Source organism: Osmerus eperlanus, chromosome 17 (genome assembly GCF_963692335.1).
Source record: "Osmerus eperlanus chromosome 17, fOsmEpe2.1, whole genome shotgun sequence".
NCBI classification, from domain to species: domain Eukaryota; kingdom Metazoa; phylum Chordata; class Actinopteri; order Osmeriformes; family Osmeridae; genus Osmerus; species Osmerus eperlanus.
This window is the reverse complement of record NC_085034.1, coordinates 4,296,895-4,311,042: the sequence shown is the minus strand read 5'-3', so window position 1 is coordinate 4,311,042 and position 14,148 is coordinate 4,296,895. Positions and strand designations below refer to the sequence as shown.

General features: G+C 39.9%; 5 protein-coding genes across 6 annotated transcripts in view; 3 read left to right on the top strand and 2 right to left on the bottom strand.

The window, feature by feature from the left end:
- Positions 1-49: 49 nt before the first annotated feature.
- On the top strand, positions 50-3,097 carry LOC134037573 (ADP-ribosylation factor 4). Its single transcript, XM_062482936.1, has 6 exons — positions 50-262; positions 718-798; positions 1,507-1,616; positions 1,792-1,863; positions 2,191-2,316; positions 2,409-3,097. The coding sequence occupies exons 1-6, from the start codon at positions 196-198 to the stop codon at positions 2,493-2,495; spliced, it is 543 nt and encodes a 180-aa protein (XP_062338920.1). The 5' UTR covers positions 50-195; the 3' UTR covers positions 2,496-3,097.
- A 2,078-nt stretch (positions 3,098-5,175) lies between these two features.
- On the bottom strand, positions 5,176-6,640 carry lamtor4 (late endosomal/lysosomal adaptor, MAPK and MTOR activator 4). The gene is made up of 4 exons (XM_062482937.1): positions 6,480-6,640; positions 6,023-6,103; positions 5,763-5,871; positions 5,176-5,672 (listed from the first exon to the last, which is right to left on the bottom strand). The coding sequence occupies exons 1-4, from the start codon at positions 6,597-6,599 to the stop codon at positions 5,575-5,577; spliced, it is 408 nt and encodes a 135-aa protein (XP_062338921.1). The 5' UTR covers positions 6,600-6,640; the 3' UTR covers positions 5,176-5,574.
- A 121-nt stretch (positions 6,641-6,761) lies between these two features.
- atp6v1f (ATPase H+ transporting V1 subunit F) lies at positions 6,762-8,144 on the top strand. Its single transcript, XM_062482938.1, has 2 exons — positions 6,762-7,040; positions 7,300-8,144. The coding sequence occupies exons 1-2, from the start codon at positions 6,883-6,885 to the stop codon at positions 7,499-7,501; spliced, it is 360 nt and encodes a 119-aa protein (XP_062338922.1). The 5' UTR covers positions 6,762-6,882; the 3' UTR covers positions 7,502-8,144.
- An 858-nt stretch (positions 8,145-9,002) lies between these two features.
- On the top strand, positions 9,003-12,890 carry LOC134038031 (protein SPMIP1-like). 2 transcript variants are annotated; one of them, XM_062483625.1, is made up of 9 exons: positions 9,015-9,177; positions 9,384-9,434; positions 9,706-9,744; positions 9,853-9,888; positions 9,985-10,011; positions 10,999-11,043; positions 11,126-11,179; positions 11,267-11,299; positions 11,389-11,660. In XM_062483625.1, exons 1-9 carry the CDS (start codon positions 9,098-9,100, stop codon positions 11,519-11,521), a joined length of 498 nt encoding a protein of 165 aa, XP_062339609.1. In that variant the 5' UTR covers positions 9,015-9,097; the 3' UTR covers positions 11,522-11,660. The 2 variants fall into 2 exon arrangements, with proteins under 2 accessions (XP_062339610.1, XP_062339609.1); XM_062483626.1 differs by adding an exon at positions 12,753-12,890 and having other exon boundaries at positions 9,003-9,177; positions 9,853-11,043; positions 11,389-12,421.
- Positions 12,891-13,749: 859 nt separating this feature from the next.
- The window catches only part of LOC134037660 (uncharacterized), a 49,660-nt gene continuing 49,261 nt past the window's right edge, over positions 13,750-14,148 (bottom strand). Inside the window, exon 8 of the mRNA XM_062483109.1 lies at positions 13,750-13,880. Coding sequence (XP_062339093.1) covers positions 13,865-13,880 — 16 coding nt within the window. The 3' untranslated portion in view covers positions 13,750-13,864. The remainder of the gene's footprint in view (positions 13,881-14,148) is intronic.

Here is a 14,148-nt window from a genome sequence, read left to right as displayed (position 1 = left end):
CATGCACAGGAAGTTTTGTGAATAAAGCTGTCTGATGACTGACGTCATTTATTCCGCGTTGGCCTGGACGTGGCATCTCTAGAAGACAGAAGAGCTGCGCCCATTCCCTGTCCGGTTACATTAAAATACGTTTACATTTATCTTTTAGGATATCAATTTCTATAATTCAGCAGTAAAGCGGGGCTCTTTCGCAAAATGGGGCTGACAATTTCGTCGCTATTTTCCAGACTTTTCGGCAAGAAACAGATGAGAATACTTATGGGTGAGCATTTGCTAAGTAGCTTGCCTAGCTAGCTTTTTAACTAGCTAACTAGAGAGCTAGTTTTTCATCAGTGTCGGTGGGTTGCCATAAATCAGACACACTTTGTGTTTTTATTGATAATGGCTGTACTCCTGCTTGTCTCTAGTGCCAGGGTCTATTCTGTAACAAGCCTGGTCATTACAACATAAATATACTTGTACTGTGGCTAAGCTTCTAGATCGGCCAATTATGCTACCATCTGAATTGCACAAGTGGTTATGGCATTGTTGGCTGTTATGCGTAACTGGAGTTTAGCTTTAATCTTAAACTGTAGAGATGCCATAAAAAAACACTGGTCTGCTCTGAAGATTGCTACTGAATTATTGGTCTAACGTTATAAATAATGACATTCATCATAACCATGCACTTTATTTGATTCTACCACCTAAAGACATAAGCCTTGTGTTATTTTACAGTTGGTTTGGACGCTGCTGGAAAGACCACTATCCTCTACAAACTGAAGCTTGGCGAAATTGTAACCACTATTCCAACCATCGGTAAGGTCCTTGGTCATCATTCTCATTAACATGCGCTTTTTTCTCATCTACTAGCAGTCATTTAGAAGCGTTGTGTGGAATCACTACTTCCTTAATCAGAGATGAGGATTATGATTAATGATGGGTGCCTTTTGTCAGGCTGTGATAGTGCTATTATGTGATATAGTGCATCTATAATGGTCGGTGAATATTTTACCTGCATCACCTAACATTTGAGTCAGACATTCATCTCAGACTAATAATGATGTGCCATTCATATATTTCTTTGGTAACTCTTGGTTACTTTTCCTTTTTACCATGGTGGTTTGGAAAGGATGGAAGTGGCATGGCATGGCCAGGGTTCTGGGAGAAAAGCAAAGAAAAGTATTGCCTCCTGAGCTCTTCAGGCTTGCAGACGAGTTTGCTCTTTTGATAACAAAGATAGTTTGATAAGGTTCTATAGAAGCTAAGTCCACTAGCCAAAGTAAGTGTATAAAAAAAACAAACATGGAATGTCTCACCTGAGCAGATATACTTATATTGCATATGGATTATTTTATTCAAGCATTGTGGAGGAACTAGTATCACAGGATTTAACATATCAACATTCGCTTAAGTTTGAATGGCATGATTAGGCCATGGCTAGTTTTAATTTAAGTTGTGGTCTGGCTGGTTATAACCTAACAATCATTAATTAATGATGATTTTTTTAATCTTGTCTTTGGACAGGCTTTAATGTGGAGACAGTTGAGTACAAGAACATCTGCTTTACCGTGTGGGATGTTGGCGGTCAGGATAAGATCCGGCCCCTGTGGAGGCACTACTTCCAGAACACACAGGTACAGCAGTCCTTCCACACCATAATGTAGACATATTGTTTTCCAGAATAAAAACATGCATATAAAAAAAATCTTATCTAAATGGTTACATACATGAGTATGACACAGTAAAGAGAAAAATAATCTGTGACAAGTTGTGACCTAAGTGCTAACAATCAAGACTTTGACTTCACAGGGCCTTATCTTCGTAGTCGATAGCAACGACAGAGAGAGAGTAGCAGAGTCGGCAGAAGAGTTGTCGAAAATGGTAAGTTTATGGCTGTGTTAAAAGGCCTAAAAGAAACCAAGTCTATTGACTTGCCACTATTTAGCCTTCTGCTGTGTTTACTATAATGGTCTTTCTGTGTTGGCTTGCATTTATGTGAACAATTCTAACAGAGAGATGGGCAAATAAAGAGTTGTTTTGTAGTGAATCAAGTTAATATACAGAGGTTTGTCTGTCTTTGTGACTACTCATTCTTCTGCATTGGCGCATGGTTTATGATTTTCCATGTCACAGTGCTTCCCTGCATTGTCACACTCCGCTGCCCTTCTCTCTCCTTTCTACTCACCCTTTTCCTCTCTCAATACCCAGCTGCAAGAAGATGAGCTGAGAGAGGCAGTGTTGCTGGTATTTGCCAACAAACAGGATCTTCCCAACGCCATGGCAGTGAGCGACCTCACAGACAAACTGGGCCTGCAGAGCTTGCGCAGCAGAACTGTGAGTTTCTTTCTCAGTAGTTTGCTCACACATATTCGGTGACCACTTTTAATTGACATTGGCTGAGCATGTTACTCTCTCCCTTTGTATAGTGGCATGTGCAGGCTACCTGTGCTACCCAAGGCACAGGACTTTACGAGGGACTGGACTGGCTATCCAACGAGCTGTCAAAACGCTAAAGGAGAGAGCAAAAAACAGGAGCTGGGTCGGAGTAAACGAGATCTGAACATGCCCAGAGAGAAAGGGGTGTGGCATGTGCTGAGAATTCCATCAGAAGAAAATGACAACTTTTTAAATTATCGGTGTGTCTGTCTGGTTGAACTTGGAGTTATGGACTTTGCGATCAGTTCCTGTTCTGAAACACTTTTCTCACTTCATTCTTATGTTTTATTCTGTGTCGTCCTTGCAGATGTTTCTTAGACTGTTTATATCTTTCTTTTTACCTCCCAACCCCCCGCCTCAAATTTGTTTTTTTGAGTTGCATGTTTTCAGAAGGGGGAAAACACCCAAACAAAAATAGAATCATATGATGGTTGTGCTGATTTTAATTGTTGTGAAATGAACAGGAGGTTTGGGGGGTGGGTCAGGGTGAACAGGAATTTGTTGGGCCATCAGTGCATATTGGAGGGCAGAGGCCGGGCTTGGGGTACAAGCCTCATCTGCCTGCCTAGGAGCTGGACCTGAATCCATTTCTAAACAATGTGAAGGGTGCTGCCAGGTATTCAGTCATTTCAAGGGCCATTATGATGCAATAAAATATTTTCTTTCCTTTTTCCCTCAACTATTGAAATGCTCTTGTTTGTATCTAGTGGGCATATATTCCCGCGGGGTCTTAAAAAGTCTAAAATTCGGAACTTTAAATTTAAGGCCTAAAAACGGTTTTACATTTAGTCTTTTTTTATTTTTTTATTTTTTAGCAGACGCTCTTATCTAGAGCGACTTTTTGAACGAGGTTTTACCCTCGTTCATTTCCAGAAACGCTGGCCGCAGAAAGTTATTTCAAAGTAGCAAAAAAGTATTTAGTTGTAGCCTACAAAGCGGAGCTCTAGAGTCCAGGGTTTGAATTACGGGTTAATTAATCTTGGACCCCCTAATTAATCTTAGACCCCCCCAAAAGAGGTAAAAACAACAGGTCGGGGGGGTCGATACATTTATATATTGTTCTTACCTTTAATCGTAAATTTTACTTTACGCCCTGGAGAAGAAGCTGACCCCCCCCCGATTATCATTGAATAATTCGCACTCTGTTTCTAACTAAACTAAAGAGAATCTTCCTGAGATTAACAAGCGTTTGTCGGAGAGGAGAGACAATATTTATGAAACTATGTGATGGTGAAGTCCCACATCTCACATGACCACAATGTAAAGAAAGCCAGGCTGTTGCGGTACTGCCCCAGCATGTCTGAAAGAGCACGCACACTAACCCAGTGAGCTAACCAGGGGAGCCCTGCTTTCTTCTGGTTTTCTGACACCCCAACTCTGCAGGTTGTTACAACTAGATAATTCAATGTCAAATTTAAATGTTGAGTGGAGATTATGATCCCTAATAGCTCAGTGGTTAAGGATGTGGGCTACTGTGTGAGGGGTCTTGTGTTCAAATCTGTCTGAAGGATCTTCTTACAGCTCAATTTTTGCTCTTGGACTTATAAATAAACTCGATTTTTGCTCATAAACTCTTGGACTAAAACTGATAAAAGGTAAATTTATTTTTAGACTCTTGGTTGAGCCTTTCCTGGTGGAACAGTTGGGTACCTGTAAAGAGAGTTGGGAGAAGGGATCTGGGCCCACGGATGTGTTTGGCACTGCTCTGTGCTGGTTTTGAACCCAGGTCATTGTGGTGTAGGCCCTTGTTCTCAGCCCACTACACCACAGGGTCCCCCATCTATATACTTGGAAATAACATATATATTACTTAACTGATATCAGTTAAATGAATTATTAATTGGTTTGAGAGAGATTTGAACCAGGGGTACCGTGTTTGGCAATAGACTCGATGGCCAAACACGGTGACACTACTAAATGCCAAAGGACAACATAGGTTTTGTTTCTGATCATCTGATCAAGTTATAAAACAGAATACTCTGCCTTCTAATCATACTTACAAAACAAGTGAAAGTTTGCTGAAGGATTTCTAAAAATCACAAAATACAGTGACGATAAGTAGACTTTTCTTGAATAGACGTATTGATTTCTGCAACACGGTTAAATATTAAACAGAAATGTACAGCTTACCATCTATTAGGGGCGGGAATCTTTTGGTATCTCACGTTTCGATTCTTGGGGTCACGATTCGATAAAAAAAACGATTCACGATTCTTTCGATTTTTAATCAAATTGCGATTCAATATATTCTTACATAAAAATAGTGAATCGCGATTCATATGTGAATCTCATTTCCCCCCCACCTTTAGTACTTAGTGCTGAATGAAATGAAATTAGGTTACTAATGTGATTGCTTTATCTGTAAATTAAATTAAGGCTTTTTTAATGCCTGAATTCATTGAAATAAGTTTTTTTCAGAATTTCTTGATTTGAACATTTATTTGGTAATGTGTCGCGTAGGTCTTACATTTAAATCTGTATGGTCTTAAAATGTCTTAAAGGTCTTAAATTTGACTTACTGAAACCTGCAGGAACCCTGGGGTATATAAATGACGGTGTCTATTGTTGGGATGGTTTGATTGCATAGCAGATCCTTACCCATGTTTTCTCCAGAATCAAATTAGTGAACTTTGAATGAACCATTCCTTTGTGGAAGTTTTTACATTTTAAGGTTGGAGGGTAAGAGGGCACTATTCTATTTGCAAGTAGGTAAATTCTCAGTCAGTCTTCTCTGGTGGATGAAGTAAATTTTACATGTAACTGTTTATAAGCAAAACTTTATTCAATCTTCTAGCTATTTAAATATCATCTTTCAAAAATGGACAACAAAGCAATAAAAATAGATGTACAACTTAAATACTTGCAACAGTGCACATAGGTGGTACAAGATTGCGGATGGTAATCACAGACAAGGTTAAAAAGACAATTTTCAACAAGCATCGTTTTATAGACCTGCTGGACTTATCTAAACAAGTCCTGTCCTGAATCTTTAACCTGGATGGATGGGGACTCTGTATACTTGAGTCCACCACACAGGCATTCATTTGTTGCACTTTTACCTCATCATCCTATACATTTGCTGTCACTCAAATGTCCAGTGATGTACATCTGTAGAGGAGTAGTCGTCTTCTTCTTGTATTGATGCTCCTTTGTCGACTACACAATCACAGGTTCTCGCTGATTGTTCTGACGTTTCACAACAAAGACCTTCTGGCCTGAGACAGTTACTGCGTAGGCAAACTCTTCACACATGACTGGAAAGTGAACAAAGCTTGATTAGAGACGGGTGCTATCAAGTATATTGACAGTACATAGGTAGGTCTAATGTGTGCCTGGTGGCATACCTGACATGCGTTTGAAGGGAGGCTCAGCAGAGCTAACCCGGCATCCAGTCCGCACCAACTGCATTATGATCCCAGCTGTGTGCTCATCATTCTCCATCTCCCCTGCCGACTGTGTAACATGATGCAAACAAGAGAAAGAGTAAAGGACTCGTCCAGTAGCAGAATGTTGAGGGTGGTAGAACGGGTTACAAAATGGGAACAGCGGCGTGCTAGGTTATTGTACAAAAGTCAAAGCTTGTGGTTCCTGTTTTTGCCCTTACCGCAAGTACGCCATCTTCACTGATCACCAAATAGCCCAATTGATCAGGAATCCTCTCCAAACCCTGCGTCAGAGCGGTAGTCTGAAACAAAAACGAGAAAGATAGCTAAGCTATGCTAAAACGTACACTATAGCACGGTTAATTTGATATTTTTTTTAAACATGGCTTGCTGTGGCAAACTATTGTCACAATACAATTTCTTACTGTGTCCTTACTTGGCAGAGTAGTGTCACTTTATATCGGTAGTGATACTAGTGTAAGAAATCCCTAGATTGTCAAGCAAAACAACGCGTTTGCTTGCTAGCCTAGTTAGAGGGCCAACAATGTCAATGGATGTGCAATTTCACAGCAATGCAATGTTACACATGTTAACTACGTATAACATGAAATGCTTTATATTTGACATAAAATTGAACGTATAGCTAATTAATTTAAAATACATAAAACTTGAACATACCATTTCAGTTGTGTTGTTGAAGGAGGAAGACCATCTGCTTTCCTGCTCATGTGACAAGTCTATCCCGTGACGTCCTTCTGCGAGTTGGGCTGGTGGCCTTGGAGGTCTGGGATATTTCATATCTCTGACATGCTGGGGTATTTTGGGGCAATTAATTATTACTTCCTTCAATGACAGGTCAATTATTTTGTTATATTTTCACAATACATATATTTACTGAGTTAATTGATAATTTCGTCTTTTTGCTACAAACCAGTAGATGGAGCCCCCATCACTCTCACAACTCGTTTAAAGCGGAAGTTACAGCTAGTCAGCTGACAACTTCATATGATCTGAATGAAAAACAGAGACAGACAGGTCGATTTCAACGGTTTATCTCACAAATTAAGATCGAATAACAGCAATGGCAGGACGAGGTAAACTCATCGCCGTTATTGGTGACGAAGACACATGTACTGGATTTCTTCTCGGTGGAATTGGCGAGCTGAATAAAAATCGGAAGCCCAATTTCTTGGTGGTCGAGAAGGACACAAGCATCACAGAGATAGAGGAGACATTCAAGTAAGTATTCTTACCATTATACAAAGTGTTGTTAAAGATTATAGGCTCAAATGTCAAGACAGAGCAAACAATTTATTGAAAAATACGTTAAATACCATGCCAGTAGTATTTATATACATTCTCTTAGGGACATCATGATTTATGACCAACACGTAGCCTAATTCAGAGGATAGCACTCGTCTGGGTTACTATTACTAGTATGACCTTGATCAACCAAATCCCACGTCCTGTGTGTAAACTTCCATTTCGACTCCCGTAGGAGTTTCCTTGTCCGTAACGACATCGGCATCATCCTGATCAACCAGTTCATTGCCGAGATGATCCGTCACGCCATTGATGGACACATGGAGTCCATCCCTGCAGTGCTGGAGATCCCCTCCAAGGAGCATCCATACGATGCCTCCAAGGATTCCATCCTACGCAGGGCCAAGGGCATGTTCTGTGCTGAGGACTTCCGATAAACACACACACTCAGCAGGAGCATGGTTTAAGCCGGGACATAGATGGAGAATGAGGTGATGATAGGGGTTTGTGTTTTATTTAATTTGCCATTCCTTTACCTGGACAGAAAACCATATCTAATGATAACAGTACTGATTGGTTGCCAGGGGACTGTTGTCTTAAACCTGACAGGTCACTGTCTCTGATATTTGATAGCTTTTTGTGTTTTTTCCCCCACATGCTGTGTTACATGTAGCTTTTCATTATGAGCAGTTTTTAGGTTATATTACAAGGATTGATGGGTAGTCACAAGCTGTAGGGCAGACTTTGTCAGCATTGACTGATTCATATGAACCTGATAAAGTTTTAACAGCTATTTTCCATTTTGATGATACACTCACTTCCAGCATGGCATACACCCTAGGCTTCTGAAGATTTACAGAACTGTAAACCCAAATTAGTTAACCTGAATAAACATCACATACAAATGTGTTAAATCTTTTTCCAAATGTTTGGAAATTGTCTAATAGAGAAAGTGTTCTGCGTTTTGTGTCATGTGTTAAGTCTTGAAAGATGCATTGTATCGTGATTGCTACAAATGTGTTCTTATTTATCTAAAAACCCAACTGGTATTCATGAAAATAAATTATTATAACGATGAGATATTGTTTCTTTTATGTAATTCTGTTCAATTTCAGTTATAAATATGAAACTGAAATGGTTATGGATAACCATTTTGGACAACCAAAAGCAAGTCAGTTGGCTGAGCGGTGAGGGAATCGGGCTAGTAATCCGAAGGTTGCCAGTTCGATTCCCGGTCATGCCAACTGACGTTGTGTCCTTGGGCAAGGCACTTCACCCTACTTGCCTCGGGGGAATGTCCCCGTGCTTACTGTAAGTCGCTCTGGATAAGAGCGTCTGCTAAATGACTAAATGTAAATGTAACAATATATATAGGCCTATATACATGACATGGCAGTGTTGATTTTAAAGCCTTGGTGCCAATTATTATTTGTAGCCTGTCTGGCCTTGGGAGAAGAGTAGCTCATTATCAGAAACATTACTAAAATGTAGCAAGTCTGTGCCAATGGAGGTCCATATGCAAGTTTCTCTCTAGAAAATAGATTATATTTTAAAAGCTTTTACAGCTTTCCATCCAGTGTGGCACAAGAACAAAGCCCAATATGCCCATACAAGATAAGTATTGCCAGCAGCAAACAAGGCAGGGACACACCAAGGACAGTTCCCAAACTGTAATAACATTCAAGTACAAAACCATACAAAGCCGCTGTTGAACTTGAGGCAGAATGGTTCACATGAGTCCACACTGACCTCGAAAATAACAGGCAGTTCAGAGACACAGATGCTGTAAATGAGCAAATATTTAAATAACATTGGACTAGCGTCATCACTCTTCATGTTGAGTGAGTGTGTCCTTCTCTCCTGTGTCCTTCAGTTGACTGGGGATAAACACTGCACAGTTATACATCTTCTCACTGTACAAATGTTATTGAGTAGGTGCAGAGTATAAAAGGTCTTCTAACTGAGTGAGCCTGTGGGGTTGGAACTGCCTACCTCCTCTCATTCCTCCATCCTTAGGCCTTAGTGAGGACATTATGGGCCCCACCTGGTCACTCAGTGTGTTTCTCCTTGGCTATGTCTATGGAATGCCCATCAACTTTCACAACAGCACCAGGTAAGAAGTATACCAGTGCCTAAACAGCTTTTACCAGAGGTGTGCATGGAATTAAAGTATGAGATTAGTGATGGTCTGAAGGACAATATGTCTATGTTAGTTCCATATTTCCTTTCTATAACATGGCTTGCACAAGGGAAGACTTCATGGGAAATTATAGAGAACTGTCAGAGGTTTAAAAATGAACAAACATACCTCTTTTTCAGACAAAATGAGACCCTTTTTGAACGAAACTACACACTGGACAACTCGACAGAGTGAGTTTTGGCTATATGCTATATGAACGTTGTAAAAACTTTGTCACTATATTCTAACAATTTAAGCTTTAGTATTTCAACAAATCAGGCACATGTTCTTAAAACAGTGATATATATATAGAATTAAAAGAACACAGTTACAAACTACTTTTATAAATTAACATATTTTTATACAGCAATTTTAAACGTTTTGAAAGGAACAGGGATCTTTGTTTGGAAAAAGCAACATAAAAATAGTTGATATATAATAAAACATGCTTTGCCTTTCCAGATTTGTTGAGACTAATGACACAGGAATCTCTCCCTTTCAGTAAGAATAATACAGATGTCCATCCAATGATCTAGAGTATGCAAATTAAAGTAGAATGTTTTTTATACCGCTTATAACCTGTTTTTGTTGTTTTAAATTTCTTTACAGAATGATCATCTCAACCCAGTATTTGGTTTCAACAGGGTATGAAACTTTATGGGCAAATACATATTTTTAAGATATAACATGTTGTATAACTAAGTAGTCATGTTAAAAATACTCTTCAAAATCTTTTTAAAGGGAAAAATCACCAAACCAGCAAGACATGTAAGAATTGCTTAGTTTACAAAACTTTTTTGATCAATGAATGTTGCAACAACAATAAACATTAACAACACTAAAAACATAACAATTTCCATATTGTTATGCATGTGACCTGTTTCATATCTAAACCTATCTAAGCCTTTACCTCTCCAACCCCTGTTACATTTTTCTCCATAAGGATTGTGAGGGTGGGGGCCAAGCAATGCATCCTGCCCACCTGTATGACTGCCGTCCTCGGCTCCTCCTTGCAGATAGGGGATGAGATAGCGGGCAGCTCTACTAGAGATCCTCAGGGGATAGGGAAGAAATAAGAGCTGATTTGTAATATTATGACTAAGTGCTCAGACCAGATAGTACACAGCTTTATGGTGTAAACATTGTAATAATCACAATGGATTCAACCTGATAAAACATGTCGGACATGCATGCTGATTCTTGATTAGTAATGTTGTAATGGATGGCACCATGATAGAAAGGCTCCTTCTGTTTAACTCCACCAGATACAAAAATCAAATTTATTTCTGTAATGCATTTAAACATAACCAATGCCAACAAAGTGCTGTACAATAAGTAAAAGATAAAGCATCATATAAATTTACTATACTTTTTACAATACTATTTAGTATTCTTCACTCTAAATGTTGACCAATAAAAACAACTAATACAAACCAGAATTGGTGGCATTAATGACTGCTATTCAAATTATGAACATACTGTATATACCTGATGTTCAATAGAGAAGATGTAACTATTAAACAAGCATTTAAACAAATAGTTTTCCCATTATTCATATTAATGTAAATGTATGCTTTCAATTTGACCTTACAAGACAGTTTGATCATGAAGGACACATATTTGTGATGCTTAGAAATATCAGTTTTCCAATTTCAGCTACTGTATTATCGTTTTCCTTCATGTCAATATCAGGCGCCTCATGTTAGAATATTAAAGTGTCCAATTGTCCTAATATCCCTATCTATCTCCTCACAGGTTAGACAGTCTGCAACAGAGGAAGGACAAAGAGTATAACGTCACGTGAGTAATATAAACCATGTCTTGAGAAGTGGGAGATGGTGGAGAGTTTAAGTTCCCTTACTTAGTGCTTGTACCACTACAGGACGGAGGTGCAGAGCTGGAATGGTACAGAATCAGATGGCAACATGACAATGCTGTAAGCATTCATCTAATATCTAAATATGGGACCGTGATAAATGATGTTCTTTACCCTTATTTACCAAATGTCTTCATTCATATCCAGTACACCGATGAAACTGCATGTTCCCTATCTTCGGTATGTAATGGAATGACTTAGCTACAATCAGCAGTTTGGTTGTCTGCATTGGTGCTTTATCTCATTAAAAAATGATTTTCTCTTGTCAGGGGAGTATCAAGAGTCAAGAGCTGCCAGCTTAGTATCTGTGCCCTTATAAACCTGAGCCATGAGATGCAGTCAGGCGGAGACGAGAAAGCAGGCAGAGCAACGACAGACCCTCATGGAATCGGCAAGAGATGAGAGGGAAGTCAAAGGGCCCTCGAGACCCTTGATCAAAGCAGATGTCATATGGCATCAGCTGAGTGGAAAGTCAGAGTTGTTTGTTTATTTAATGAATTTGAGTTAAATCTAATAAAATTGCCGTTTTATAATCGTATAAGTGTGCTAATTTAGCCACCCTTTAGTGTTTGATTGCATGGCCAACACTTGTGACGGCATGCGATTATTACGCGTAGGCCTACTGCCACATTTGAGCTCAAATGTTTGAAAAGTTCAATGCTAGAGGGTTATACCACCAACGGCACTTAGCTAATATACTAGACTAATGGGTCAATGTGTCGCGTTTAAGTGCCTGGGGTGTATGCATAGCTTATAGAAAGCTGATATTACTAACATTAATGGTATCAACACTAACCAAATTGCTTTGCTGTTAGCGAAAGCGGCGGGACAGAGTCTGTAGCCTATACAGACAAGAGAGTAGAAAACGTCCCAAGCGTTTTGGAAAGGGTAAAACAAGTTTGCGAAAAATGGATTCCCATATACAAGGATTTTGGAGAGAGAGCATTTTAAAAGAGAACATGCTTCGGCTCAATTGGTTTCGAGATAACTGGACCAAATACCATAACACACCCAAAAAGGTGAGTGCAAAGGCAAGAGCAACACTGCCACAGATCGCCAAACCTCCTCACGAAGGCACTCCAAGCCTGCCGACGGTCAAGGACAGAGGGCAGGAAAACAACTGCGATCAGACGATCCTGCCGATGCGGCCAGTGTCGGGAGAGACTCGGAAAGTTCTTTATGATGGCTTTTCAAAAGAGCAGACTGGGCGCTATAAATACCTACTAATGAGGAAAGCCAAATCTCCAGAAGAAAAGTATCCGTATCCATTAACCAGCAACTGCGAGTATGGTTGGGGTTTAGGTAAGTAAGCAAATTGTTTTAATTCTATACTCAGGTGGCTGAGCGGTTAGGGAGTCAGGCTCGTAATCTGAAGGTTACCGGTTCGATTCCCGGCTGTGCAAAAATGACGTTGTGTACTTGGGCAAGGCACTTCACCCTACTTGCCTCAGGGGGAATGTCCCTGTACTTACTGTAAGTCGCTCTGGATAAGAGCGTCTGCTAAATGTAAATGTACTTGGTTACACATTTAAAGTAATAGGCGTACATATTTTCTTTACACTCAGTCATAATGATTCTATTGCGTTTGCATCTGGATATGGCAACTAGCCTATTGATATTCATCTGTATCCAGGTGACACGACCAAGGCCTATGTCCCAATGTTTGCACTAAACGCCATTGTGAGAGATACCTTCTACCGCAAGAACGGCACCTTCCCGCACTCCACTCTCTCTGACAGGCTGGCATAGAACCCGTTGGACCTACGGTGCTGAACTGACCCCCACGCAACCACCATCCCCAATGCCAGTACTGTTTTGACCTTATTATGCCTTATTCCTCTGTATTTCCACGAGAGCAATGTAAAGCTTGATATATATCAAATAAAAATCTTCCAAAAATGAGCTTTTTCTGTTTTGTGTCCAGTAAATTGTAAATACTCATACTGAAATATCACTACACTCAATAAATGGCTGGATTATTATCTAACTACGGTCCACTAGTCTGACATGGAGCTCACAGCTGGATGAGTGGTGGCAGCAAGGCCTTAATCATAATACATATTGGGGGGGACACATCCCCCCATATTCCAATCTGCTCAAAATGTCCCCCCCAATATATTGATATAGAAATATAAATAAAAATATAAATGTGTTATGCTACGCACGCTGTCTGAAATTATCATAAAAAATGTAATTTGTCCCCCCCAATGTTGACTCCATGGCTACACCCTTGGGTGGCAGGTAGACTTCATGAGTGAATGGTTAGTTCAGACAATATTGTGTATTCTGTTCCAGCCTGCAGCTGTAGGCCTGCCCTGCTCACAGTGAGAGGGAAGGATGGCCTGGACAATGCCCTTAAAAGTATACCCTACTCATCATTTGACAGGCGCAATCTGTCTCATTCCATTGACGATTTGTAGCTGGGATAATAATGGCAAATAATTTTATAATAAGATAAACCAGCCTCTCTTTCATTTTGCATTACATTTGATCCATTTAGCACCAATCCAAAGTCTTCTCTCCCTGGGTGGACATCCTCCATGGATGTATAAGGTTAGGTTGGCAAATGTAATCTGTAGTTTTAGTTTTTTTTTGAAGTACGTTCCTCGCCGTGGTAGATACATTATGCTCTTTCACCACAAGAGGGGACTCTCACCTCACATTGAGAAGGGTGCTTTCAACAGTGGCCTCCATGACAATTGGGAAAGGGAGGGAGGCACCTACTTCAAACTCCTGGGAGCAGCTCTAGGACACCAAAGACCTGTTGGTCAACAACAGAAGGAGATTTATTCTGCTGCTCCTGAGAATAGGAAGTGGTCTTTCATCTCAGATCCCACCAACCCTAACCTCCCAAAAACACAAGATTTTAGATCTCCGCCCTAAAAGAAACATCATCTTGCCATTTAAATTTCACAGTAGGCTACAAGTCACTCCAGCTGTCAATATAATTGCAAATTACATAGCTTTTTCTTATTCTATCCCACAATGCCATGCTTTATCATCTCATTTCTCGTAAGGTTTGAGATAAA

What these genes read in the sequence shown, in the direction of transcription:
- LOC134037573 (XM_062482936.1), top strand. Translation starts at nt 196, where the DNA reads ATGGGGCTGACAATTTCGTCGCTATTTTCCAGACTTTTCGGCAAGAAA. An exon ending in ACAGATGAGAATACTTATGG is followed by an intron (nt 263 to 717) that starts GTGAGCATTTGC and finishes GTTATTTTACAG; the next exon opens with TTGGTTTGGACGCTGCTGGA. An exon ending in ACTACTTCCAGAACACACAG is followed by an intron (nt 1,617 to 1,791) that starts GTACAGCAGTCC and finishes TTGACTTCACAG; the next exon opens with GGCCTTATCTTCGTAGTCGA.
- lamtor4 (XM_062482937.1), bottom strand. Translation starts at nt 6,599, where the DNA reads ATGAAATATCCCAGACCTCCAAGGCCACCAGCCCAACTCGCAGAAGGA. An exon ending in TCAACAACACAACTGAAATG is followed by an intron (nt 6,104 to 6,479) that starts GTATGTTCAAGT and finishes TTTTTGTTTCAG; the next exon opens with ACTACCGCTCTGACGCAGGG. An exon ending in GTGAAGATGGCGTACTTGCG is followed by an intron (nt 5,872 to 6,022) that starts GTAAGGGCAAAA and finishes CATGTTACACAG; the next exon opens with TCGGCAGGGGAGATGGAGAA.
- atp6v1f (XM_062482938.1), top strand. Translation starts at nt 6,883, where the DNA reads ATGGCAGGACGAGGTAAACTCATCGCCGTTATTGGTGACGAAGACACA. An exon ending in GAGATAGAGGAGACATTCAA is followed by an intron (nt 7,041 to 7,299) that starts GTAAGTATTCTT and finishes CGACTCCCGTAG; the next exon opens with GAGTTTCCTTGTCCGTAACG.
- LOC134038031 (XM_062483626.1), top strand. Translation starts at nt 12,028, where the DNA reads ATGGATTCCCATATACAAGGATTTTGGAGAGAGAGCATTTTAAAAGAG. An exon ending in CGAGTATGGTTGGGGTTTAG is followed by an intron (nt 12,422 to 12,752) that starts GTAAGTAAGCAA and finishes ATCTGTATCCAG; the next exon opens with GTGACACGACCAAGGCCTAT.